Raw genomic sequence first — 26,660 nt, 5'->3', positions numbered from 1 at the left:
TGGGGGGGGGGGGGCAGTGACATCTAGAGGGACAGTGTCCCTGGTCATCCCCCCCCCCAGCTGCCAGCAGCTGGGGGGCAAGAGGGGAAACTGAGTCACATCTTGCCCCAACCCACGGTGGGGCCGGGGTCCTCCAGGCTGAGCTGGCATCGCTGGCCGGGCCGAATCCTGCATCCCGTCCTGCTCTGAGCTGTGCGGTCCCCAGCTGCGGCAGATGGGGGCGATTCAGGGATCCCAGGCTGCGAGGGATGGGGAGGGGGGAGAGTCCCAAATCTCCCCCCAGAGTGAATCCAGCACCCAAGGAAATCAAAGATGGGGGGACAAGAGGGAGATTGGGATTAACCCCCCGCCATGTCGCTAAATGCCAAGAATCGGACCCAAAGCAGAGTCACCCCCTCCCAAGCCATAAGCAACCCCCACATTGGGGTGGGGAGACCCCAAAAGTGCCCAGAGCTCTGATGGCAACTCCTCCCCAGCCATTTTTGGGGCTCATGGTCCAACACACCCCCACGGCATCTGCCCCGGCTTTGGGGGCATCTACCCCTGGTTTCGGGGGACAAGGGGCCATGGTCCAGGGATGCCCCCCCCCCCCACCCGCCATCCACCCCGGCACAAGGGCGTCTGTGTCCACACACGCCGTAAATCTGGGACTCGGCTTTATAGGAGCTCGCCTAATTATTTCGCCGGAGTGCCGGCAGCGAGGCGGCCGGGCTGGACAAAGTTTACCCAACAATGCGGATGCCAATCGCAACACGCGGCTGCTCGCTGCAGCCCACAAAGGGCATTTTTGTCCCAAACAGCTTTTTTTTTTTTTTTTCCCCCCTCCTTTTTTTTTTTTTTTTTTTTCATAGCAGCCGTGATGGATTCAGTTTTGAGGGGGTGGGAGATAAACTGATGCTTGTCACCTTCTGTGCCCGGGTGGGCTTGGAGGGGGGGATGCACTTTGCCGATGGGATCTGGGGCGACGGGTTGCAGTGGAATGCCTGGGATGGCTTGATGAGGATCTCCTGGGGATGGGAAGACCTCAGGGATGCACGGCACGCGCCATCAGGACTCCCAGCAGTGCCTCCTCCCTGGTCCCTCAACCATCAATACAGACATTGAGCTACTCCAGGCATGGCCGTTGGAGAGATGGTTGCACCCAACTGTCCTCATGAGGGACCTCCTGGTGTCAGGACCTCTGGTCTGGGTCCTGCCCTTTGCTCAAGGGACTTGGGTCGGCGGACCCCAAAACTGCTGCAGCCAGAGCTTAGTATTTGGCTGGATGCTTCACCCACGGACTAACCCACTGTGAAAGCACAACAGAAAGGAGACCAGATCCACTGCAGCTCTGAAAGCCAGACCTCCTCCATCATCATCAGTGGTTAAAGGTGCTGGGAGGAACCCCACGGCTCAGGGACCCATCTTCTATGGAGAGAAGCTTCTCCACCCAGGAAGGCAAGAATTAGGTTAGGAAGCCCGGAGAGAGGTGGCCCAATGGACCGAGAGAAGGTCCTGGCCCTTCCTTACTCTACACTGAGAGCTGGAGATCATCTCTTTACGCACTAAATTCAACAGGAAGCCAGTTCTCCATCGAGGCATCCCCAATGGTCTCGCTCCCTGTTTGAATCCACCCGGTCCAGGTCAATATTGGAGCCGTTCAGCACCAGCCGAAGGCAACGCTGAAACCTGCTGCGGAAACCAGCGGGGCCGGTGTGGGGTCCAGGGACGTCCCGCCAAGCCCAGCTGCAGAGGGGAGCCGGGAAAAAGGGACAACGGTGAATTTTCAGCAGATGTGACTCTTGTTTTCCTCCTTTTGGGAACCCAGAAGGACACCTAGAGCAGGAGGGAAGGATGGAGAAGGGTCCCTGGGGCAGAAACGACCACCTCGCCTGCAGGAGAAAAGAAACAAACCCGGTTCTTCTCAGCAGTAACCTGCAAAGGTTTTTGGGCAGTGCGTTTGCAGAGGCACAACCACGCTCTCACGTGGAAGCGGTTCAGGGAGCGTCGCTCCAGAACACTCCTGCAGTGAGCAGCAGCATCCAGAGAAGCACCGGCTCTCCATCCCGCAGTGCTGCTCCTCGCATCCACCCCGATACCCACAAGGTTTTGCAAGAAGCCCCCACCAAACCCCCTCCTCGGGGCGGGGGGGGAGACGGATGCAAATCACGCCATAGGGGCTTCTGGAGGCATCCGAGCTATAAAAGCTCATTAGTACATAGAGTAGGGCAGGTAATTCCCGACTTCTAGGCACAGCTTTGGGAGCAGATGAATGGAGCATTGAGCCCTGGGGTGGGAGACAGCGACGTGAGTATTTACAGAAACCACGTGTGTGTTTGTGAGGAATGTCAGAGACGCTAATAACTGGCTCTTTGGAAATATCGGGCAAAAATCTTGCTCATGTCTAGGAATAAGGATACAGGAAGGAGGAAAAAGTCAATATGACCTGAAAATCCCCAGACTGGGACGACCAGGCAGGCTGGGCAATATGATTTATTCTATTAATAAGCCAGAAAGAAGGGCAGGAATAAATGCTGAATGCATTTTTGGGAGCCGCAGAGGGCTGGGAGCCGCACGGCCAGGGAGGAGGTGTGAGCCTCTTCAGGGTCCCAGCACAGGCGAGGCACAAGCCGCCTTTGACGGGGCCATTTTCTCCCTGGCTTTTTTGGGAGCCAGGAGCCAAGGAAAACATGGGACTTGTTGATTTTGTTCCTGGGACATCGTAAGGGGCTCTTTCAGCCCAGAACTACTGTTCAGAGCAGGGTGGCGGGGGCTGGAAGGTCCTTCCCAGGGGTGGGAAGGGACAAAGCCCTAAAGCAGGTTACTGGGACAGGATCCCCGTTCCCAACTCACCACCTCCAGCTCCAGAAAGGAGCAAAAATCAAGGGCAATAACACCCAGCGCACAACTGTAAAGGCCTTTTAACTCCAGCTCACAACAGCTCTGGCTCCTTCCTCCACCAAACTGGGCTAAAAGACTTCCATATTGGGAGTGCCCAAGCCTGCCGAGAGTGATTTATTTTAACTAGAGGGTGAATTACACAAAATAGCCTTCCCTGAGCAAGGGCTGCTCACTAACAGTGACGCTCCAGCTCCTGGTGCAGGGATGCACCTCACAGTTCGTTTTATTTAACAGGGAATCATGACAGGCGCACAAAAAGAAAAAAGATACCTTACTTCTTTTTTTTCCTCAGATCTTTACTTGCAGTAAAAGATAGAAAAAGGTAGTAAATGAACTTGGTATAAAACACACAGAGGGGAGAGAGAGGGGGTACAAACCAGCCTACAAAGAACACAACCTGGTGGGAGCAAGGGGTGAAAAGGGAGAAATTTTGTACAAAACTACTGCTTACAGGTAGAGAAAAATGTATAAAATATCCCTCCCTATCTGGAGACAAAAATACAAAAGTGGACATTATTTCATTCTTTACTTATACTTAAAAAGGTTATGTACACGAGAGAAAAGAAGCAGGTTCAGCGGCTTGGGAAGCTTGTCAAACACTCACCGCTTCCTCCCACATCGCACTTGAGAATAAATTAAAACAGTTGAAAGCATCAGCACAGCCCCATCCAAGACCATCCAAGGAGCCCAGAGGAATGAGGCGCTGGGGGTAAAATATTCAGAAGCATCAGGGTATCCCCAAAAATCCCATTTTTGGAAGGGTTTAAGTGCTTCTGAATATTTTATTTCTTCCCCCGTGACAGATGGGGATGCAGCTCGTCCTCAAGGCTCCTGGGAGTCACACGCTGAACATACTCGCAGATACCTTTGGAAGCACTTCTCGAGTTGACTACGGTGCCTGCCTTCAATGCAACCTTTGACCTTGCGTCAGCCTTCATCCCCAGGCAAAACATGTGCAAAATATCACGGAGAGAGAGGAGCAATTCATTCCACTCAGCTGGGGCCCTCCGCACAAGGACAAAGGTGGCAAGAAGCCGCGGCCCCAGCTCCTGCGAGGAGGCAAAGCCAGGGCAGGAAAAAAAAAAAACCCAACAAAAAAAAAAAAAAAAAAAAACAACCAACAAACCCAACGCACACGCAGACTTTGTTCTTTGACACTCCGGAAAAAACGTTTGGAAATATATACAAAACAATTCGATGGCGCATCAGCTCTACTCTACAGTTTTGTACCTGAATTTCCGTAAACAGTTGATGCTAAAGAACTGGGAGACCAATTCCTCGGGAAGAAAAATGACTCTGCAAAAGTGGTGTTAAACAAGTTACTTTCAGAGATCCCCCAGCTCCTGCCTGCCACCCTCGAGGGATGCCTGACCTGCCTCCAGCCCCGTGCCCGGCTCTCCGAAGCCCACAGCCAGGCTGTCCTGAGAACCAAGCGTGCCAGGTTATAATCTTAGGATAGGTGATCAGGGACAGAGTTTGGGATGGGTGAGAAAATGCTGGCTTTGAGGACAGAGGAGTGATAATACAGGAGTAGAGGACACATCAAAAACATTCCTCTACAAGCAAACCCTCCCTACATCCACCCCCAAATAGGCCACTTGACTTACAGCTCTCCCAGTGCACAGAGCATCCAGAACCACGTAAGTGCCTTCCCCTCCCCTGAAATCCAGCCTCCCCACCGCACATCACACCATCAGCTCAGCAAAGCTGGCAGCAAGAGCTGCAAAAAGCAAAAAAATAAAAAGTTCCTTGAATGTCCAAAGCTGCCCCCTCAAGTCTCAGCACCTGAAATTGCTTGTAAAAATAGGTCTTGAAATACAAAAAAAAAAAAAAAAAAAAAAAAAAGGCAAGTGTGCTTCTGAACATTTCTATTGCGCATTGGTCCGTGAATGGTGTTTATCAAAAATATGATACAGAGTTCATTTGCTGTGTCTTTGACTGAAGCCCTGGGCAGGTCCACACCTGCCACGGCTCAGGCTGCTGAGCAGGGCAAATCTGGGCACTTCTGATACAATCTCGCAAGGAAGCGGCTTTTGGCGCAACATCATCATAACAGCTTGCGATGAAGGATTTCCCAGGCCATTCGCTTTCGGAAATAGGGCATGTGTTGCTTTGGGTGGGGGGAAAGAGAGAGAAGAGAGAGAAAACATACATCAGCATGTCTTTCACTGCTGGACCACGCACTGAGCAGCCGTTCTCCTGGGTGCAGCTTTTTAAGTGGTGCCTTTCTTGCGGGAAAATTTACTTTCTGATTATTGAAAACAGGACAGTGGATGAGATCTAGGTAATAATGTAACTCTGATGATATTCTCTAATAATTAGAAGTAAAATATTCACACATGGTATATTCCACAGAGGCCAACAATGTTAACTAACACTGAAGTTCTCTGGGATTCTGGCCACAACACCCCACTTTCATTACCATTGTGAGTGGGTCCCATTATGGGTTTGTGAGCTTTCCCCAGCTGCATTGGTGACATGCCCCAAGGATTTGGGTACAACAGCATGGATTTGGGTACAACAAAAGAACCGAGGATGGCTTTAGAGGAACAAATTTGCCCCAGTGCCTTGTGTCAGCTCTACTCCAAGGAGCAGTGGTACAATCCCCACGCACACTGGGGGCACTTTAAACCCACAGAGAAGGAGGCAAAGGGCATTTGGAAAAATCAGAATATGCAGAAGTAGGTGCCACATGCCTGTCTCCCCAAGAAAAGGGGCATGCCAGGGTGGGGTTTACCTGAGTGAAGTTGATGGGCTTGTCTTTGGTAATGCAGTCAGCGTATTTGCAGGCAAACATCCCGCAGTCGCTGCCATTCATCTGCTGTGGGATCTCCTGTAGTGGAAGTACACAAAACCAAATGTCAGTTCCAGAGGAGCCAGCCCCCACACACTCACTTCTAAGGATGAAGAGATCCCAGTGCAGGACCTCTCTCAAATGAGACCTGACAAGGCAGCTCTGCACGGATGGGCGAATGCCACTGTGAGCAAGGGGAGATGAAGAAAAGAGGGTGGGCAGCAGGAATCAAGATGGCACTGGGGCACTCCTGCCTCAATAAAGCCTCCCTACTTCCATGTAGGGCTGGCTGGGAATCTGCAGTAAAGCAGCCTGCCACTGAAGATCTGGGATTTGTTCACCCCCTAGAGTCACCACGAGAACGTGTCCGGTGCTTCTGGCTCAAGAACAAACGCGAGGACCAAGAGAGACCCCTTCTCCAAACCTCTGACTACACAAACCTACCTGACTCTTCTTACTCAGCAACGACCAGCCATTAGTGTCAAACTCTTTCCTTTTCTTGTCAAGACTTTCCTGTTTTAAGTATTGCCTGTAGGAATAAGAGAAAAAAGAAAGCTTACTTAGGGGAACAGGGGAAACCAGCCAGTACACTATATGTCAGTTTACCCAAGATGTCCTCTGCCGTGTTTGCAGAATTAATGCAAAATTGAAGTCCAATATTTTTGTCTCAGTATTGGCCATTTTAAAAAGGGCTCTATAGACCTGGGCTTTGAGGCGTTCAAAAGAAGGACCAAGCAGAACTTAAAAACTCATCCAAGAAAACTACCTGCCAAGCAGAGTCAAAACCACAAATAAACCAGTGAGAACAAATCTAATTCATCAGAGAGTGACTCATGGCAGAGAAAAGCTCAGCAGCCACAGGGCTGCCTCAACAGGCTCCTGCAAGCAGAGTGTTTTACTTGATGGGAGACTGGAGACCTGAACTCCGTCTCCAATGGTGTCCTGTGAACTGGTGCCTCTAGTCTTTTGAGGATCTTACTTAACAGGAAGGTAGACAGCAGCAAATTTGTCACAAGCCTGACTTCATCCCAGCAGCTCTGGAACAATCACCCTGTGTGTAAAGCGTCAAAAACACCACCACGAAGCTCCTCTCCAGGCCGGCGGTGGGTTCAGCTTGCTGGCGGGTGTTCTCCTGGAGCTCTTCTCCCAGGTTTCCCCCTCCACTCCCAATTTGATTTCTTCTTACCACAGCAGAAGAGAGATGGCAAGTGCTTTCAAGGAGACGCAAACTAGGGAAGATGACCTGTTTTTTCTCAAATAAGGTCCGACGCTTGGGGATGGAGGGGAGGCAGCCCTGGGAAAAGCCACACCAGTCCTCTCCGAGATGCTTTTATAGGGATTGAGTCAACCAGGGAGCAAAAGTGGGAGAAGGAGCCAGCCATGGCAGGTGTGGGATGTCAAATACCTTTCACAAGCCTTCAGCAGAGGGAGAAGAGCTGCAGAGCCAGTCCCATTCCAGTTCCTAGAACTGGAGAACAAGGAAAGCTCACAGGTACTGGCCCATCTCCTCTGCCCAAAGAGGCTTCCACCAGTTTGGCCTAAATTATACCACTGGAAGAATAGAAAATTAGGGGGGTTTTCCTGCCTCCTTGAAAAAGTTTAGAAACTCTACCAAGACCATGCCCAAAGCATGCCCAAGCAACTGCCAGGTACTCTGCTTTGCAGACATGAACACCGTGAACCATTCCCTTCACTGAGAAGTATGGAAAGGGAGCTCAGGAAGGACACAGACATAAAGGTAGACTAGACGGAGCCCAAGGAGACAGGGACATAGGCCCAAGACATTCTTAATGGCGGTAAAGAAGCCCCTCTCTGTTGGCTGCCAACATCATTAAGTGATACTCAGCTTTGCAGAAACCTTTTGCTCATCTTGGTTACCAAAAGGACTTGGAAGATCTACAGAAACCATCTCCTGCACATTTGGCATCTTCTCAAAAAAGCCTGAGGAGCCTTCTCACTGTCATGGCTGTGATCAGAAAGTTTGGAAAGGAAAAGCAATGGATTAGATGCTGCTGGCTCGAACGGAGGGGTCAAGAGAGCATCTGGCGCAGAGAGGGAGGCAGGTTTGGCCGCCAACGCGGAGAGATGTGCCATCTTTCAGAAATCTGATCCACAAAGACTTGGCTAAATCGCATCTTGCTGTTAGTAAACGCCAAAATGCGATGGGAGAAGGGGGTGATGCAACCCGCAGACAAGGTCAAAAGATGTAGGGTCACACTTGGTGTCTTGGTGCCAGTCGGAACTTTTCTCTGTCATAACTTTAAAAAACTGTTCAAGAAAACTCTCCTGGGCTGAGGAGTCCCTGAAACACCCAGGGGCCACTGAACCAAGTACTCAAAGTGGCAGCAGAACCACCCAGCTGCCTCTGGACATGGAGACAGCCCCAGCCTAGCGACGGAATCCCTAGAAAGCAGCCAGAAATAAGTTTTGCTGGATCTAAGAGTGTCAAGGAGGGAAGTCTCCCTCCTGGCAGTCCCTCAAGACCAGATCAGGTCCAGACAAGCATTTTCTATCAGCCTTCATTAGCTGGACACACACTCCCAGCCCAGTTCCCCAGCACAGGGTCTGCTGGCTGCCAGCAACTGCTGTAATTGCTCTTGGGAAGCTCTCTGCTTGGCTGCTTTGACTTGGCTGCAGTTTGGACAAGACAAGATCAGCAGGGGGTAAATCTCAGGAAAAAAAAACAACAAAAAAAAAAACCTTTCACTGAGCATGAGAAGTCTCCATATCTCATCTCCAAAAATAAAACCTAATGGATGGATGAAGAAAATCCTTGCAACAAGTTCAAAATAAGGGTGAACTGATCCTCCAGCACGGTGGCGGGAAGAAGGGAGTAGACTATCTGCATCACAATAAAAACACAGTGAAAACATTAATTAATTAACAGCCTCATTTCAATTGCACTAAAAAAAAAATCCTGGCAATTACTGCCTACTACAGAACCCACTTGAATCCTCAGCTAAAAAAAGAGCAGCAGCACACGGCCCACTCTGTTCTGCACATTAAAGACAGAGAGAGAGGCTGTGCAGATAAATAAAAGGATGCATCACACGAGGAACCGGGACGAGCCTTCAAGCAACGTCTCCACGTGGACCGAGTCTGCACATATGGAGTGGGGGCGGAGAGAGGATCCAAGTGCGAGACTCGTCTCGCAGACAGGGAAGAAACCAGTGAAGTTTAAATGGTGCTGGAGATTCAGCAAATAAAGCAATCAGGTGGCTTCAGCACATCCAGTTTTATCTGCAACTACCACAAGCCACAGCTGCAATGCTGACACATGCACAGCAGCCAGGAAATTCTGAGCTGTCTTCTAGAAGAGTGAGGAAATAACCCACTATGCACAGTTCACATTAACTGTGACCATCACCTGTGTGGTTTCCTAAAAGCAGCCTCCAGCAATCTAGCTTGCACACACAGATCAGTGAACATCAGACACATCATGTAAGAAATACAGCATCGGTCCTGCCTAGGAAACAGCCTGAAACACCTTTTTAGGAGGGGACTGAAAGAAAATGCCTTGACTTCAAATCGTGTGACAACTTTGGGAGGCAGAACTTATTTAATGAACTTTGTCAGGACCTCGAGGAGAAAAACCTTGACACAGAATTTTTAAGCAGAATTACAAGCCAAATCAAAACCCAACATGCCCGAGATGCCCCATCAAATACTGCAGGCTTTTAATCTCATTTTCCTAAATCTGAAAATGGATTTTTGCCCTCTACAGTGCTTACACACACACACAAAAGCCTGACCAGGTGCCTTAGGGAATTGTTGAAATCAACTCCACAACATACTGCTAAATGTCCAAGAGCCTTGAAGTAAAGGGCATGCAAAGGTAAGCATTTCAAGCAGTGCTGCTAGCAGGAGATAAGAAGATTTCACAGGCATGAGTCGCTTTGTGCACTCTATCCGCTAAGATTTCCTCCAGCCTTGGTACACTAGAATCAAGTTTTTAACTAATTTTAACAGGCTGGTTTATGTCTGCTCCAAAACACAGACCCTTTCAGCACAGCTGAGATACCGAGCACTGTGTTTCCCAAGCAGAACCCCCCCAAAAACAGAGGCAGCTTTCTTAAAACCCTCTCCAGGTCTCACACTCAAGTTGCATGAAAGCCCAGATGCTGAAACAAAGCACAGCAGCCACCAAACCATGACCATCTGTGGTCCCTACTCATTCCTAGTCTGGCCACGTGGCCCTTGTATTTAATCAGTTACCTTCCCTGTGCCTCAGTTTCCCTCCTCTGTAAAGTCTGGCTAATGGTACAACACTCACCACCTTTAGGAAGCTCTAAAGATTGAAAGCATGAAAGGGTCACTAACCATGAATAGGACCTCCGTCCCTTCTTCCCGGTGTGATCCTCCCACTGCATTCAACCAATAAAAGCCTCCTAAAAGGAAACAGAGGGAAAACAATTACGTCCAGGGCAACAGTGACCTGAAATCCCGGCTCTCTACCACTCACCCTGCATGGCCGAAGCACTTTGTATCCTCTGGTACTCTCTACCAGCAGTTTGGGGACCTGCTTCCTCGTCCCAGACCCCTAAATGAACCATGGGCAGGACTCCTGGGTCCCCCTCTCACCTCCCAGGTGCTTCACTTCACCAGACATCCATGCCTTCTTCCTTGGAATCAAACAGATTCAGGCTTAAAGGAACTGATTTCACCCAGACCATCCCTGCCCTAAGGCAGGCCAGCTCTGCTTGCACCATTCTTGAACTCAGAGACAGAAGCCACACTGCGAAGCTAAGAGATGCTGCCCTGAGCCATTTCCAAAGATTTTATACTCTTCCTTTCCCTTTCCTCCCTTTAGGCCAACATAACAGAACAGTGTGGAAAAGGGAAACGGCTATTTTTACAGTTATTTAAGTGAACCCAGTGCACACACACTGCAAAGCACCTGAACTGGAAAACGAAGGTGCTAAACGGACTGGAAATGGCATTTGTCTGCTGTCTGTCTTTATCATTATTCACATTCCTTGACTGAATGAGTGACGCCTCCGCTGACATACTCAATCTCATGCCAGAAGACTCAGGATCAGATTCCCAAGTCGGCGTTGGAGCGAAGCTGAGACGAGAAACAGAACCGACGGCCGACCCAGGGTCAACATCGGAACGACAGAGGAGCTGGTGACTGTGTTTCATAAATCACTTTGCAATCTGATTTGTATCAAGCCTGACAGCCCTACGTGACTACGGACCTTCAAAAAGAGGGGGTTTTTTTCACCCCTGCCCAGAGAGTAGCTCATTTTTAATTGCACTCCGTTCAGGAGCAGCTTCCAAATATGGGAAAACAGTTCTGGATTTTACATGCAAACACCTCTCTTCTACAAGGGCTCAGAGTAGACAGCCAGCTCCGCTCCCTCCTGGAGCACCCCTCAGGATGGGAAAACCAAGATCTCCTCTGCAGTCTGAACCCAGGAAGAACAACTTTCACCCAGCTCTGGTTTGGGGGCATGGTACGGCACGTAACACCTTGCTGGAACTCAGTACAGAAGAGATCTGTGCAAACCTTTATCCACAGCCTGATGCAAGAGAAGCTCCCGCACCCTATGTATACCATCGCACTCTTCAGAATCTCCCTCTCAAAACAAAGGGCCACGCTACTGAGGTGATCTTTGCCACAGGCAGAAGCAGCTCGCACCTGGAGGAAGGGGCCAGGAGATGCTATTTCTTCAAGCGGCTGCAGGACAAGGGAAGGACCCCTATCCCTCAGGGTCCAAGAAGCCATTTTCCTCCTAAAGATGATGCTCAAGATGACTGTAAGACTGGTAAAGCCTGATGTCCTTAACAGAACGGGTCTGAAACCTGTCTATACCCACAAAGGTAACACCAGTCTCACTGACAAATCTTCTGGGAAGAGATGAAGACAAGCCATCAGCACAGGACTCTCTCGCAGACCAGCTTTGTAAGCGTGGACTGTGTCAGCAACGCATGGTGAAACACAAAGCACGAAAACCAGGATGTTCCTCTGAATCCTCCTTTCAGGACCCAGAAAGGGACTGTCCCCATGTAAGGGTTGTTGCTTCCAGAACAAGATAAGAAGCTGTCTGATTTTGAAACAGGCACAACTCAAGTAAGTGTTACTCACAACAGTATCCTGCAGGCTTCACTGTTTATTCCACCCATGGAGTCATAATAGGTGATGGTTTTTTTCCTGAAGTCTACAACCTACACGAAGAGAGATTCATTAATAACGCTCAACACAAGGAGCTCATCGCTTCGCCAGGACGCACGCTCTGCCAACAGAAAGAAGTTTAGACCATTTCACAGCAGAGAAGGATTTCAGAGAACTTCTAACACCCTTGGTACAGCCCTCCCCAAAACCCCCCCTTGCTGCTGTGTTATTTAAGCACTTGAATCTCTAAATCAGGCTCTCCTCAGAGCACCCCAGTAAAACACAAGAGCACTCTGTTATCCTTATTGTTAAAGCCACAGACAGATAAGTTTACAGAGGCTTTGCTCCACCTGACGTGTGCATAACTAAGCAGTTCAATACATGAGTCCCCCAGGTGGTTTTTCTGGGGCCCCATGCCCCATTTCCACACCACCGCCCACCCGCGTGAGCACCGCCTTTCCGGGCAGCTTAACAATCCGAGAAGGAGGTTCGAGCTAAGGAGGCTGACGCAGGCTTAAAGGCCACGCGCAATCTCTTACTGCACAGGTGCCAGCAGCCAAGAGAAGGGACGAAACAAATCAGGGGCAGGAGGTAGAGAAAGCTGCGCAGTATCTGTCATCTAAATCTCTCTAAAACAATCCTGTGGCAATATCTCTAAAGGTGAGTTTGTGGGAATGTGGAAATGAGATCTTTCTCCGGAGAATAAGCTAGCCTAACGTGACCTTCGCAGCTGTCTATTTTTTCTTTAAAGACTAGAAATGCACCAGCAAGTTGCAGCTATCTTTTTACTCACTCTAGAATTTGATTTTAGCCACAAACACAAATTTCCCCCCTCCATGCACAAACACCTGACAACTGCATCGCTTAAGAGCCATGAAATTTTAGCCTCAACCACAGGTGAAATTATAGGACGACCTGCTCCAGTTATGCTCTACTGTGAATAACTAAAGGACTCACTGCTAGGCACCAGTGCACTCCCAGATGAATAGGCACCAACAGGAGATCCACAGAGAAGATATCCACTTTTTTAGTCCACCGTTTCACGGCTTGGTACCCTGCTGTTTTTAATTTGGTAAAGAAGAAAGTATTGAACGCATGAACTGCCGGCAAACCCTTCTCTTTGCTCCGCTCCATCAGCAAATTCATGTAGAAATTAATTATCTGGGAAAGAAAAAGCATCCAGGACATGTTAAGAGTGTTGACACTTCTGCATAAGGTGCTCTGTCTCTGTGCAAAATTAGGTAAGAAATTGTTTTTGCCTCCACCTGCCCCTCTGAAGACCTGTCCCCGGGGGGATTTACAACAGCTCAACAGCCTTAAAACCTTCAAAAAATCCAGAAAGACTTTGGAAAGCCATCTTCTACATTTAAGATTTAATTATTTTTTTTTTCCCCTGATCATGTCCATGAGCAGTCCCACTCCTCCCAGTATTATTATTATTTCTTCAAGTGCCTGGTCTACACAGGGGTTTCCCCACAGATAAACTGCTCCAGAGCGTGAACCACAGCCCACACCTACTACTCACTCTCTGACCTCTTTCAGCATGGAGAAGGCAGACACATTTGTTCACTTCAACCTACTTTAAATTGCCAAAGAAAAATGTCTTAACAGTCCAAGGTAGATGCCTCACCTCATCATTGAGCCAGTTCAGATTATTGAGGGTCTGAATGTCTTTTCGAGTGATTGTTAACCGAAAAGCTTCACTGAGGACCTCATCCTGGTTCCCACCTCGGAATACGTTCTTTATTTCTTTTTCCATTTCCTACAGAGAGGACACAGACAGCATTAGAGGGAGAGTTCCTGCTATTCCCGTCACAAAGACTAGATTCAAACCCAGGTTTATTCTTTGCTCCTTGAAGGATAAACTTGCTACAAAATGTACATGGCAAAAGGGAACAGCTACCTGTTTCCATGCGCAGATATCAGGAAATCACATTCATATTTAGATCTTTTATGCACACAAGCACCTGTACGTGTACACTAGATCCAAGCAGACTTACCTCAGTGATTTCAGGGAACTCCTCTTCACCGTCAGCTGACTTAGCATCTTCTTTCTCTTCTGGGACCACCGTGACAGGGATTTCCTTCTCAAGGGGTACTCGAAGATTTAAATCCACCAGATCCTGCACTGAGTGTTCTTGTTCCTGCAACCGCTGAAGGAGAGACCTTTAAATTAGGTGGTGTCCAAAGGAGTCACCTCCCCAGGGCTTGCGAGGGAGCTACATGGGGCCCATTGTTCCAGGAGATGCAGAAAGAGACATGGAGGGTGAGCATTTATCCCGGCCATGGCACTACCAAAAGCTCTGCCATGGGAAGGGGAAAGAACAAAGACACCAGACTCCAAAGGAGAAGATTTTTGTCATTTTTCCATTTCCAATTTGCTTTCTATTGGTTTAACATTTGGACTTGCAAAGACTGTTCTTTCAGTAACTGCTCTCTGTTACCTGGCTTTGCAGCTGCAAGGCCAGTGCTTTCTGCTCTTCAATTTGCCGCCACCTCTCCCGAGCTCGTGAGTCATAGACGCTGGTCCTGAAAAGCACAGTTTATGTGAACAAATCAGTGTTTTATTTCTACACACAAACACTCATGACAAGAAAACACAGCAGGAAACATGTACTTACAATTCTTTGATCCACAGTTCTGCCTGGAAGAATGGGAGGCTAGAAAGGGGAAGAAAGGACAGGTGTAAGCGTCCTCCTTCACATGGAAAGTAATTGCCTGAGAAGTGATTTGTAAGTATTATCTGAGGACCGCCCTACTGCTAAAGCGATAGTAAGAGCTACAGACAGATCTGCCAATGATTTGCAGCCAGGTCTCAAGAAAGAGGTTTGATGCATCACACTCAAGTTCCTGTAACTACAGCAAACTGCTCTGTCTTCACGAGACATTCAGAAAGCCACTGGTTACCTCCTACTCTGCATTCTCACCTCTCTGTGGAATTAAAAAAGCTAGTGTAACCCACCCTTTCATTCAGACACCATTTCACAGCCTCTTACCTTGGTGCTGGCGTTCTGGAATCCTTTACCTTGAGCAAAATGACAGAGTCCGACCCTAAAGAACGTAAAGTTTGTGAGGATAACAACATTCCATAATTACTACCCATTTCCACAACTGCTGCAGGAGTCCAAATACAGAGGGGGAGGGAAAAAGCGTGTTTGCCACATACATTTAAGTTGATTACCAGGTTTTGAGGTTTCATTTTGGGTTTGGTTGTTGGTTGGGATTTTTTTTACCTTCAGACTGTGTGTTAGATGCTGGTAGATTTTCTTGCTGATGCTGGGCTGTGGAGTTACTGGACTCAAAGATATTGGAGGGATAGCTGGGGGTGGAGTAGAGAGACGGTTTGTGTGATGGCTGCTCCTGTGCTCTGAGGATGCTGGTCGCTGAACTGGCTGGTGCAACGCTGTGAGCTTCAAACAGCTTTGAGTTCTTGCTGGGAGTTTCTTTCACTATGGTTTTGCTGGAATTTGAACACCTGGACCTAGGAACAACAGAAAGTAAGCTCCCAGCGAATACATGTGGCGCTGTCAGCTGAGGAAGAGGATTTTACATACTCACAGATGAAAGGGGAATAATGAAGAGGACTTGGACGTAGAAAATTGTTTTCCTGTGACCATCTGAAGCAACTGCCTGTAGATCTCTCGCTCTTCCTCTCGAACAGTCTGCAGGGAAACAACCAGATACATCTAGCCAACATGATTTCAACAAAGACACTCTGAATAGCAAGCAGAAACACATGGAAGTAGAGATTTAATTGGTGGAAGCACATCCAGGGGTCTTCAAGAGTTCAGCCATCAGCCTTGATCAGACCAACCGCAGTTGAAGTCTGAATGTGAGCAGAGCTGAAGCCAGCTTCTGCCTGGCAGAAGGAGCAAATCCAGCACAAGACCGTCAGTCAGAGCCACCTCAAGCACTTCATGGTGCCCAAAAGAGATGTCCTCAGAAAAATCCACCCACTAAACGGTCTCCCAGCCTTTTCTTTACCTCTTCCGCAGTGCTGATGAACCGTCGGGGAGTCTTCTTGGGGCTAAGCAGGCTGCGGCGACATGGACCACTCCAGGAAGGACTCTGAGCGGGTTTGATTGGAAAAGCTGATGCATGGCAATGGTGGTTTGATTTTCCTACAAAACTGTTGGACATCCCACTGTGAGGAGAGAAATAAAACCCACTTTTATTGGACTTTATGCTTGCTTTAACCCGTAATCTCATTCTCCCCCATCCCCAAACCCTGCCAAGAACCAGGCTACCTAACCGTGATCAGAAATTGGTATTTTATTTGCATTTTAAGAACCATCTCAAAGCTGAAGTCTGGCTCTCCATCAGCTTGATCTGAAACCACTCCTGAGGCCTGTGCGGCCAAACAGATGCCACCAGGTGGCACTGCGAGGCCGAGGAGCCACAGCCTGGAAACCCCCGGCCAGACCTTCCCGCCAGATCCACCAGCTCCTGCTTCCATCCATGCACCACAAAATGGCTGAAGCTCGAATGGAGACACCAATCTCGGCATTTTTATTTATCGGTAAGGGCAGATCCCCTCCCTCACCTTGCTTCTCCCCACTCCCACCCTCAGGCTCACCCAACAGCCCATGAAAAAAACACATGGGTCAATTTGGCATTTCTCCCATTGAAATAAATTTTCCCTATTTGCAAACAAATGCTGGCCACTATGGGGATCTTCAGGAGCAATAGACTTGACCCGATCTGGAAAAGTCTGAAGCTACATGACTTTATACCAGCTGCAAAAATAGCTCCTGCACCTAGCACTGCAGACACTAACCAGCACATTTTCATCACAAAACAATGACGTGTTATTTCTCCCCCAATTTCCCAGCGGTGCAACGATGTTCCCGTTCCCATCACAATACACCGATACACTCAAAACGGGTCTGTTACACCACTAGCTTCTATAAGAGACAGGTTCCTCCAGGCTGTGTGCTACTTCTACTCTCAAAACCAGTGCTCACAACCTTTGTCTTTGCCACGGGGAGGTTATAAACACCAAAAGGTACCTACAGACACGGCCAACCTTGACCCATGCAATTATTTCCACCCTGAATTCGCTCTGTATCGATACCAGTGGCTTGTATGGGTAAAATTCCCACCTGAACCTCCCACAGGGCTCTGCGGGGAGGGTTAAAAGTGGAGGGGATCTGTACGCACCTGGGGTTTTTGCGAGCTTCAAGGTAAGAGCCTCGGCTCACCCTCGGCTTCTGTGGCACGGACCCCAGAGGGGGAATCAAGCCCCTCCACTGCCCGTTGGCGCTGGAGCCAAAGGCTCGAGGCTCCCCCACTGCCCGGTAGCTCTCGGGGCAGGGGACTTCTGCAGGCGAGAAACATGGCAGCAGTCAGTAAAGTGCCACATATTCCTCCCCAAGCTGCTTAGGAGAGGGAACAGCCAAAAAACTGACACTCCAGGGCAGAAAACAATGTCTTACCTGGGCTGTAATTGAGAGCACAGGATGCATTTCCAGCGGGGCAAGCGAAACCACTGATCTTGTTGGGTAAAAACTGTGTGAGAAGATCGCAGCTTTTTGTTAGAAGAAAGCATAGCTCAATCTTAAACCCCAGGTGCAGTAAAACTACAAGGTGGGACGCGACACATTACAGCTCCTCCCCAATCACATCGTTATAAATTAGCGATTACTGAAGCAGACTGGTGTAATAACACACCGGTGCTGGTCTGACAATGCAGCCAAAGTGTCACTCGCTCTCCCGTCCTCTCCTAAAATCCACTCTGCCGGTGTGATGGCAGTTTTAATGAGAGAAAAACCAAACGCTGATTTCATCTTGTTACAGGGCAAAAATTATCAGCTTCACAGCAACGCTGGCAACTCGTCGAGACACAACTGCAGCGTCAAGATACGTGCACGCACTTGCCGAGGCCGTAAGCCGAGCACACCCACGCGCGGGTTTACCATCCACAGGCAGATTCCACGCATGATTTCCATTTTATACGCTCGCCAGTAACTTAACAGCGCAAGCGGGGCTCTCGCAGTGCAGAAGTGCTGGGCATTACCGAGATGGGGCTATCAAAACCACCTGGAGGTTTTGAACTCAAGGCTCGGGGGATGCTGCGCAGAGAGACCCTGCCCACGGGCGCCTCTGACCCACAGGGACACCAAAGGAAGGGCGAAAGGGGGCCAGAGAAGCCGCTAGCCCCCAAAACCACATGTGCCCCCCCAGGCAGCGATCGGGGGGAGCTCGCCGCAGCAACGCCGGGGCCCGGGGAGCGCAGGCAAGGATCAGCCGGCCTCCGCACCTTGCTGTCCGGCTGGGAGAGCGGATCCCGCAGGCCGGCTCTCGAGGACAGGGGAAAGGCCTTGAATACGGAGCCGTGGTTGGCCCGCGCTGCGTCCCGGGCCTCCATCCTCATGGGCTCCGCCGCCGCATCTGAGGAAGAAGAGCCCCCGTCAGCCCCCCCGGAGACGGCTGAGGAGAAGCGGCGAAGCAGTCTCTCTCCCGAGGGGCCGGGCCGGCTCAAGAGAGCGGCGGACGGGCGCAGACGACTCCGATTTTCCCCGATTTTCCTTCTGAAAACAAAGATAACGAGAAAAACGTCAGGGAAAGGCACGGCCCCACCGGTCAGTGCCCGAGACGGGCTGGTGGCGGCCCCGGGGATCCCGCCGGGCCGAGGGAGCGGCTGGCGGTACCGGTCGAGGCCTCCCGCCGTTTACCCCTGTGGCGGTACCGCCGGCCCGGAGCCGCCGGCCGGGGCAGGCCGAGGCTGAGGCCCACCGCTACCCGCCCCCCCCCCCCGCACCGACCCGGCCGCCGTACCGGAAGCGGAAGCGTCCCGAGAGCGCGCGCGCCTTTCCCGGGCTCGGTAGCGGCTGCCGGCAACGAGGCGGACGGAAGCGGAACTCGACGCCGGGCACGGCGGCGCCGGAAGTGACGCTAAGAGAGAGAGAGACAGAGAGAGGCGGTGGGGAGGGGCGCGGCCCGAGCTGGGCTGGAGAGGCGCATGCGCCGTTTGCGGGTGGAGGAGGAAGAGGAGGGCGCCCCCTGGCGGCGCGGCGGTCCCGGGGGTGGCAGCCCGGGGGGGTCTGTGTCACCCTATAGGGTGTCACCCGGGGGGGTGGCGACCCCTATGGGGGGCTGCCACCCTATAGGGTGGTCCCCCTGTGCGGAGTGGACCGCCCTGTGGGCGTGTGTCAGCCTGGGGGGAGGGTGTCACCCTCTAGTGTGTCACCGTCACCCTACGGGGGTGTCACCCTATGGGGGTGTCACCCTACGGGGAGCTCACTCTGTGGGGCCGTGTCAGGCTGTGGGTGTTTCCCCTATGGGACAGTGTCTTGCCGTGGGGCAGATGATCCTATTACAGCCGATCCCGTTACAGGTGATCCCATTACAGGTGATCCCTACAGCCGATCCCATTACAGGTGACCCCATTACAGCCGATCCCATTACAGCCGATCCCGTTAAGGTGATCCCATTACAGGTGATCCCATTACAGCCGATCCCATTACAGCCAATCCCATTACAGCCGATCCCGTTAAGGTGATCCCATTACAGGTGATCCCATTACAGCCGATCCCTACAGCCCATCCCATTACAGCCAATCCCATTACAGCTGATCCCATTACAGCCGATCCCTACAGCCCATCCCATTACAGCCAATCCCATTACAGGTGATCCCATTACAGCCGATCCCTACAGCCCATCCCATTACAGCCAATCCCATTACAGCTGATCCCCTTACAGCCAATCCCTAAAACCCATCCTGTTACAGCCTGTTGTGGCACACCCGATCCTGTTACAGCCGATCCTGTTACAGCTTGTCCCTGTGGGCGCACCCACCACGGCCAATCCTGTTACAGCCAATACTGTTACAGCTGGTCCCTACAGCCGATCCCATTACATCCAAACCTGTTACAGCCGATCCCATTACAGCCTGTCCTTGTGGACACTCCCATTACAGCCAATCAATCCCATTACAGCTGATCCCATTATAGCTGGTCCCCATGGGTGCTCCTGCCACAACCGATCCCATTACAGCCGATCCCATTACAGCCAATACCATTACAGCCGACCAATTCCCTTACAGCCGATCTCGTTACAGCCGATCCCGTTACAGCTGATCTCGTTACAGCCAATCTCGTTACAGCCGATCCCGTTACAGCTGATTTCATTACAACCGATCCCTACAGCCGATCCCGTTACAGCTGATCTCATTACAGCCGATCCCTACAGCCGATCCCGTTACAGCCGATCCCATTACAGCTGATCCAGTTTCAGCCACTCGGGTGACAGCAGCTCCAGTGACAGCGGCAGGCGGGCGATGGTGACCGTCCCCGAGCTCTCCCCTGAGACCTCCCGGCTCCTCGTCTCGGCTGCACTCTCCCTCGCCGCCATCCTCCTCTTCCTCACCTTCCTCCCCCCTGCCCCAAGGGGGGGACACCCGCCAGGTCAGTGCCTGCTGGTATCAGCAGGGAGGGCAGACTGGTACCAGTAATGCGTATAGACTGGTACCAGCAGTGTGAGCAGACTGGTGCCAGCAAGGAGAGTAGACTGGCACCAGTAAGGAGGACAGGCTGGTACCACTAAAGATGACACACTGGCAGGGCATACAGACTGGTGCCAGCAAGAAGGGTAGACTGGAACCAGTAAGGAGGACAGACTGGTACCGGTAAAGAAGACACACTGGCATCAGCAGGGAATACAGACTGGCACCAGTAAGGAGGGCAGACCAGTACCTGCAGAGAATACAGACTGGAACCAGTAAGAAGGACAGACTAGCACCAGTAACGAGGGCAGACCAGTACCTGCAGGACCATGCCCCCCCCCCCCCCCATGCCCCCACCATACCGGGGAGGGGACACCCCCCCCCCGCCGCCAGCAGGGCTGTCCCTCCCTCCGGGGGCCCATTTTAGGGACTGGCGGGGCTGCAGGTGCCAGTCTGCGGGTGCCAGCAGGACCGGGGGGGATCTTGCCACCCTTCCCAGCCTTTTTTTACCCAATTTTCCTCTTTTTCCAGCCAAGAAGATGGCGCAGACACCGCCAAGACATGTGCACACCGAGAACCTGGGTGCTGGCAAAGCCATCGCTGTCCTCACCTCCGGGGGGGACGCCCAGGGTAAGGGACACACCGGTGACCCCAAAAGCCAGTGGCTGCATGAGGGTGAGGCCCTATTTTGGGGAGAGACCAGGTGAAAACGGGACTTTGTGGCCAGATCCTGCAGATGGTTGAGTTGCTCCAGTGGTTTTCTCCGGGTTGCAGTTTTGTGGGGTGACCTTGGGGGGATGGTGGGGTGAGGAAGCCGCGGGGTAGAGTTAAGGGGAGTTTTGGGGTGGAGGGGGGTGTCTGGGTGCACGTAAACCCTGCCAAAATTTGGGGGGGCTTGAAGGGACGGCGGCAGCACTCTGGCATGAAGCCAACACCAGAGAAGTGTTCGTGTTGCCCAAAAACGCAGGGATTCAGCCCAAAGCTTGTCCTCTGCTCGGGTGACCCCAGGGATGAGGGGGGTACCCCACAGTTGGGAGGGGTGGGGGCCTCATCCAGCCCATGGGGGTCTCCGCTTGGCTCCCCACCACCACCGCGCTTGTCACCCGGTGTCATGCGGCACCGCTGCTAAATGTCAACGGGGCAAAAATAACCCGGGCAGCTGCGGGGCCGGATCCGTGCCGGGGGGGGGAAGGGGGGGGCAAGCTGAGTGTTGTGCAAGGTGGAGGGAAATGATGGCTTTAGGGGGGGGTCCTTGGGGGCGTCCAGGGTGACGTTCTCCTCCTCCTCCCCCAGGCATGAATGCAGCCGTCCGCGCCGTGGTGCGGGTCGGCATCTACACCGGTGCCAGGGTCTACTTTGTGCATGAGGTCAGTGCCGACACCCACCCACCCCCCCAGTTTTCCCAGACACCCCCCACCAAACCCTGGAGGGGGGTCGTTTCAACATCAGGTTGTGTCCCCCCCTCCCAGGGCTATCAGGGGCTGGTGGACGGTGGGGACAACATCAAGGAGGCCACGTGGGAAAGCGTCTCCATGATGCTGCAGCTGGTGAGCAGCGGCTGAGCCCAGCCAGCTCAGTGCACCGATGGCAGGGGTGGGGGGATATGGTGTAACCCTACGCCACGGCACCGGGGTCAAGCCTGAAAATAACCCGAAACCGGAGCCGGGATTGGGGGGGAGGGATGGACAGACGGACACAGGGGTGCTGGGGGGGGAGGGTGACCCAGCACCCATTTGGGGGTCCCACAGGGGGGCACAGTCATCGGTAGCGCCCGGTGCCAGGATTTTCGGACTCGGGAGGGACGCCTGAAAGCCGCCCGTAACCTGGTGAAACGCGGCATCACCAACCTCTGCGTCATCGGCGGTGATGGCAGCCTCACCGGCGCTGACACCTTCCGGGCCGAGTGGAGCAGCCTCTTGGCCGAGCTGGTGAAAGTGGGTACGTGTGTGTGTGTCCCCCTCCATGGGACCCCCCCCAAGATTTCTTCTTCAGGGTGAAAAGAAAAAGGGAGTTTTGTACCAAAATGAGGGGGTCTGCACCAAAATCAGGGGGGTTGTACACAAAAAGGTGGGGTTTTCCCCATGCTGGAGGTTTGTGCTGGTGTTTGGCCCCGTGGGGATGTTTGGGGTGGGGGGGACACAGAGGGAAAAGGGGGTGTCCCACCCTGTGGCAGGGGGAATTACGGCGGAGGAGGCGAAGAAGTCAAGTTACCTGAACATCGTGGGCATGGTGGGCTCCATCGACAACGACTTCTGTGGCACTGACATGACCATCGGCACCGACTCGGCGCTGCACCGTATCATGGAGATCGTAGATGCCATCACCACCACGGCCCAGAGGTGACAGGGACCCCCCCGGACCCCCACACCAGGGGGCACCCAGGTGTCCGGGCCCCACTCGGGCTTGCCGTGGGATGAAACTCCTGTCTCCCGCAGCCACCAGCGGACCTTCGTGCTGGAAGTGATGGGTCGCCACTGCGGGTACGTCCCTGCGCCACTACCCAGATCCGGCTCCCGATAAAGAAAGTCAGGAAAAAACCCTGAACAGCCTCTTTTTTACCCACTCCAGCTACCTGGCGCTCATCACTGCCCTGGCCTGCGGTGCCGACTGGGTCTTCATTCCTGAGTCCCCCCCCGATGATGACTGGGAAGATCACTTGTGCCGGAGGCTGACAGAGGTAGGACGGGCTCTGGCAGGTGCCTCGTCCCCATCCCCATCCCTGTCGTGACCCCCCCCATCTTCCCCCTCCCAGACTCGCGTGGGCGGCTCGAGGTTGAACATCATCATCGTGGCCGAGGGTGCCATCGACAAGCACGGCAAGCCCATCTCCTCCGATGACATTAAAAACGTGAGCGGGGAGGGTGGGAGCAAGCCCCCCTTTTTTTTTTCCCCAGCCCTTTCCTGGTCCCACTACAGGACGGGATCCAGGCGCATCCCTGTCTTGCAGCTGGTGGTGAAGCGTTTGGGTTATGACACCCGGGTCACCATCCTGGGCCACGTCCAGCGTGGCGGGACGCCCTCCGCCTTCGACCGCATCCTGGTAAGCAGCTCCCTCCCACCCCTGCCCTGGGGGAGAGGGGGGCCCAGGGGGGTAACGTCCCCATCCCTGTCCTCACAGGGCAGCCGGATGGGTGTTGAAGCCGTCATGGCTCTGCTGGAGGGGACCCCCGACACTCCCGCCTGCGTCGTCAGCCTCTCGGGCAACCAAGCCGTGCGCCTGCCCCTTATGGAGTGTGTCCAGGTGGTGAGTATGGGGGGGGGGGGGGGGGGGACAGGACCCCCAGGAACACCCCCTGCAATCCTCACAGACGGGTGCGACCCAAACCCGGCCGATACGACGCAAAGCCGTGCGGTGCAATGCAAACGTATCCAATGTAGAGCAAAGCCAGCTGGTGCAATTCAAACCCATCCAGTGTGATGCAAACCTGGCCGGGTGTGATGCAAAGCCGTTCGATGCGATGCAAATGCCGCGGCACGTTGCAAAGCCGGTGCGATGCAAACCCAGCAGGCATGGTGCAAACCAATCCATCTTTGCAACCCACCCATCTTTGCTCCCCACAGACCAAAGACGTGACGACAGCGATGAACGAGGGACGCTTTGATGATGCCCTGAAGCTGCGGGGCCGGTGAGCGTCTGCACCCTGTCTGTGGCGGGGACCCGGGGTTCTGGCCACCCCCCTGGGCTCCCACACCCACCTTCTCCCCCTTTGCAGGAGTTTCCAGAACAACTGGAATGTGTACAAGCTGCTGGCACACATCCGCCCTCCCTCCACCAAGGTATGGCAGCGGGGAAGGGGCGATGGGGTCCCCTTGAACCCCACAACCCCCCCAACGTTGGCTCCTTCGTCCCCGCAGAGCGGCTACACACTGGCCGTGCTCAACGTGGGCGCCCCAGCTGCTGGCATGAACGCGGCTGTCAGGTCAACCGTGCGGATCGGACTCATCCACGGGCACCGGATGCTGGCGGTGCACGACGGCTTCGAAGGGCTCGCCTACGGGAAGGTGCGATCCCCGAGGAAAAGGGGGTGCATGGGGTATGGCCCCGAAAAGCAGCAGCCACAGCTCCACAGGGAAAGGGGATCCCCTGGGATGGGGGTGCTTGACCCCCTTCCTAACCCCAGCACCACTGTGCTTCATCCCGCTGTTGTCCTCCAGCCTGGGGGTCACTGGGTTACCCCAATATTGCTCCAATACAGTCACAGCAAGGCCAGTGCACCCCAAAATCCTTCTCCCCTTCCTCTCTAACTTGCTGCTTTCCTCCCAGCTGGAAGAGATCAGCTGGGATAGGGTCGGCAGCTGGACAGGGCTGGGAGGATCCAAACTGGGGACAAAGAGGTAATGCACTGCCCGGGGGGAAACCCCATGGCGGGGGGGGTGGGGGGGGGTCCCCCAGGTCAAGCCCCCACCCTGGGCAGGCTCAGCCAGGGAGGTTTCACCCTCCCAGGACCTTGCCCAAGAAATACTTTGAGGAAATCAGCGCCACCATCAGCAACTTCGGCATCCACGGGCTGATCATTATCGGCGGCTTCGAGGTGAGCGGGGAAGGGGTGACAGGGTGTGGGCAGCTGCCGGCACCGTGCCCATGCCGACACCCTGCGCCCTGCTGCCCACAGGCTTTCACGGGCAGCCTGGAGCTGCTGGAGGGGAGGGCCAAGTACGAGGAGCTCTGCATCCCGCTCTGCATCATCCCTGCCACTGTCTCCAACAATGTCCCCGGCTCCGACTTCAGCATTGGCGCCGACACCGCGCTCAACACCATTACCACAGTGCGGCCCCGCACCCCCCAGCCCCCTCTCCCCATTTAACAGCAGCAACACCCGCTAACATAAATTCCTTTTTCCCACCCCAATTCTTCCACCTCCACAGACCTGTGACCGCATCAAGCAGTCAGCGGCTGGGACCAAGCGTCGCGTCTTCATCATCGAGACTATGGGCGGCTTCTGTGGCTACTTGGCCACCATGGCGGGGCTGGCGGCCGGTGCCGATGCCGCCTACATCTACGAGGAGCACTTCAACATCCATGACCTGCAGGTTGGGGACCCCCCCACATCCCATGTCCCCCGACTCCAGGCATCACCATGGCCCCAGGCCCCATTTATTCCCAATTCCAAGCCCATCAATGCCCATTTCATGATCCGTGTAGGTCAACGTGGAGCATTTAACTGAGAAGATGAAGACGACGGTGAAGAGGGGGCTGGTGCTCAGGTATGTCCCTGGGGTGGGATGGGATGGGGGCAGGGGGGGCAACTGAGACCTGCCATGCTCATGTCACCCCCTCATGAGCTCATCTCCCTCCCCTGGTGCAGGAACGAGCGGTGCAACGAGAACTACACCACTGACTTCATCTACAACCTCTACTCGGAGGAGGGGAAGGGTATCTTCGACTGCCGGAAAAATGTGCTGGGGCACATGCAGCAGGTACAGACCCTCCCCAGGGAACAGGAATGTGGCCCCCAGGGACGGGCCTGCAGGTTGGGAGACCCTTGCTCAGGGTTTCCCCATGTTCACCCAGTGACTTTTCCGGTGCAGGGCGGCACCCCGACCCCCTTCGACAGGAACTTTGGCACCAAAATGGGTGCCAAGGCGGTGGCCTGGATCACCGGGAAGATCAAGGAGTGCTCCCGGCACGGTGGGTGCCGCACCTGGGGGTTTTCTCTGCCTTGTTTCCAAAGGCCCCTACCCTTCCCCACAGCCACAGGGTGGGATGGCCAAAAGAAAATGCCCGGCTCTTTCCCAATGCGCACGTGTGTTCTGATATCTCAATACAAAGGACTCCCGTGCAGATTTTGGGGGGTGCTCTCCCCTCCTCAAGGGTCCAAAACGCTAAGCTCACTCCCAACCTCCCCTCACAGGTCGGATCTTCGCCAACACGGCCGACTCGGCTTGTCTGCTGGGTATGCGCAAGCGCAGCCTCATCTTTCAGCCCATCACTGACCTCAAGGAGCAGACAGATTTCGAGTAGGTGCCCCCCTTCCCCTCCACACTGAGACCGTGCCCCAACCCCGGGAAAGATAAATACAGTCTGGGAACTCTTCCCCAGGCGATGTAGCGCTGTTTCCACCCAGGACCATCGCACCACTCTCTCTCTCCCTCCCAGGCACCGCATCCCCAAGGAGCAGTGGTGGCTGAAGCTTCGTCCCATCCTAAAAATCCTGGCCAAGTACAACATCGAGCTGGACACCTCAGAGAAAGCCCACCTGGAGCATGTCACACACAAGAGGATCTCACTCGAGTCCAACATCTAAGATGCGATCACCAGCGTGGCTTCCCCCGTCCTGGAGCATGTCCCTGTGTTGCTCTGGGGAACCTCCGAAACAAGCGCTCCCCGTTGTAGCTCGCACCCCCCGGGAAGCCAAGCAGCACCTCCATGCCCCAAGGGCACCCACTGCCTCAGCAAAAGACCACTTTTACTGAAGCAGAGGGTTTCC

General features: G+C 53.3%; 2 protein-coding genes across 4 annotated transcripts; one reads left to right on the top strand and one right to left on the bottom strand.

Moving 5' to 3' along the window:
* Nucleotides 1-3,954: 3,954 nt before the first annotated feature.
* Nucleotides 3,955-18,674, bottom strand: SENP1 (SUMO specific peptidase 1). Of its 3 annotated transcripts, none has more exons than XM_049818840.1 (16): nt 18,567-18,674; nt 18,049-18,319; nt 17,225-17,297; nt 16,950-17,109; nt 15,774-15,933; nt 15,348-15,451; nt 15,023-15,270; nt 14,786-14,840; nt 14,411-14,449; nt 14,234-14,318; nt 13,790-13,942; nt 13,420-13,551; nt 12,747-12,950; nt 11,763-11,842; nt 6,119-6,203; nt 3,955-5,713 (listed from the first exon to the last, which is right to left on the bottom strand). In XM_049818840.1, exons 2-16 carry the CDS (start codon nt 18,160-18,162, stop codon nt 5,507-5,509), a joined length of 1,899 nt encoding a protein of 632 aa, XP_049674797.1. In that variant the 5' UTR covers nt 18,163-18,319; nt 18,567-18,674; the 3' UTR covers nt 3,955-5,506. The 3 variants fall into 3 exon arrangements, 2 of the variants coding, with proteins under 2 accessions (XP_049674797.1, XP_049674796.1); XM_049818839.1 differs by lacking the exon at nt 18,567-18,674 and having other exon boundaries at nt 3,955-4,990; nt 5,618-5,713; nt 18,049-18,228; XR_007508331.1 differs by lacking the exon at nt 18,567-18,674 and adding an exon at nt 9,995-10,062 and having other exon boundaries at nt 5,678-5,713; nt 18,049-18,228.
* Nucleotides 18,675-18,940: 266 nt separating this feature from the next.
* Nucleotides 18,941-26,645, top strand: PFKM (phosphofructokinase, muscle). Its single transcript, XM_049818835.1, has 24 exons — nt 18,941-19,417; nt 19,607-20,194; nt 20,764-20,862; nt 21,526-21,599; nt 21,702-21,779; nt 21,981-22,170; nt 22,406-22,571; nt 22,668-22,712; nt 22,801-22,909; nt 22,985-23,080; nt 23,180-23,272; nt 23,351-23,476; nt 23,794-23,858; nt 23,946-24,009; nt 24,088-24,234; nt 24,497-24,567; nt 24,677-24,764; nt 24,846-24,998; nt 25,099-25,263; nt 25,376-25,437; nt 25,539-25,650; nt 25,762-25,861; nt 26,085-26,190; nt 26,330-26,645. Exons 2-24 carry the CDS (start codon nt 20,068-20,070, stop codon nt 26,475-26,477), a joined length of 2,484 nt encoding a protein of 827 aa, XP_049674792.1. The 5' UTR covers nt 18,941-19,417; nt 19,607-20,067; the 3' UTR covers nt 26,478-26,645.
* The last annotated feature ends 15 nt before the right edge of the window (nt 26,646-26,660 follow it).

Source organism: Accipiter gentilis, chromosome 16, assembly GCF_929443795.1.
Source record: "Accipiter gentilis chromosome 16, bAccGen1.1, whole genome shotgun sequence".
NCBI classification, from domain to species: domain Eukaryota; kingdom Metazoa; phylum Chordata; class Aves; order Accipitriformes; family Accipitridae; genus Astur; species Astur gentilis.
The sequence above is the reverse complement of the archived record's forward strand: the minus strand, read 5'-3'. Positions and strand labels throughout refer to the sequence as shown.

What these genes read in the sequence shown, in the direction of transcription:
- SENP1 (XM_049818840.1), bottom strand. Translation starts at nt 18,162, where the DNA reads ATGAGGATGGAGGCCCGGGACGCAGCGCGGGCCAACCACGGCTCCGTA. An exon ending in GAAGCTCGCAAAAACCCCAG is followed by an intron (nt 15,934 to 16,949) that starts GTGCGTACAGAT and finishes CTCTCCTCACAG; the next exon opens with TGGGATGTCCAACAGTTTTG. An exon ending in ATCTAACACACAGTCTGAAG is followed by an intron (nt 14,841 to 15,022) that starts GTAAAAAAAATC and finishes TACGTTCTTTAG; the next exon opens with GGTCGGACTCTGTCATTTTG.
- PFKM (XM_049818835.1), top strand. Translation starts at nt 20,068, where the DNA reads ATGGTGACCGTCCCCGAGCTCTCCCCTGAGACCTCCCGGCTCCTCGTC. An exon ending in GGGTCTACTTTGTGCATGAG is followed by an intron (nt 21,600 to 21,701) that starts GTCAGTGCCGAC and finishes CCCCCCTCCCAG; the next exon opens with GGCTATCAGGGGCTGGTGGA. An exon ending in CAAGGAGTGCTCCCGGCACG is followed by an intron (nt 25,862 to 26,084) that starts GTGGGTGCCGCA and finishes CTCCCCTCACAG; the next exon opens with GTCGGATCTTCGCCAACACG.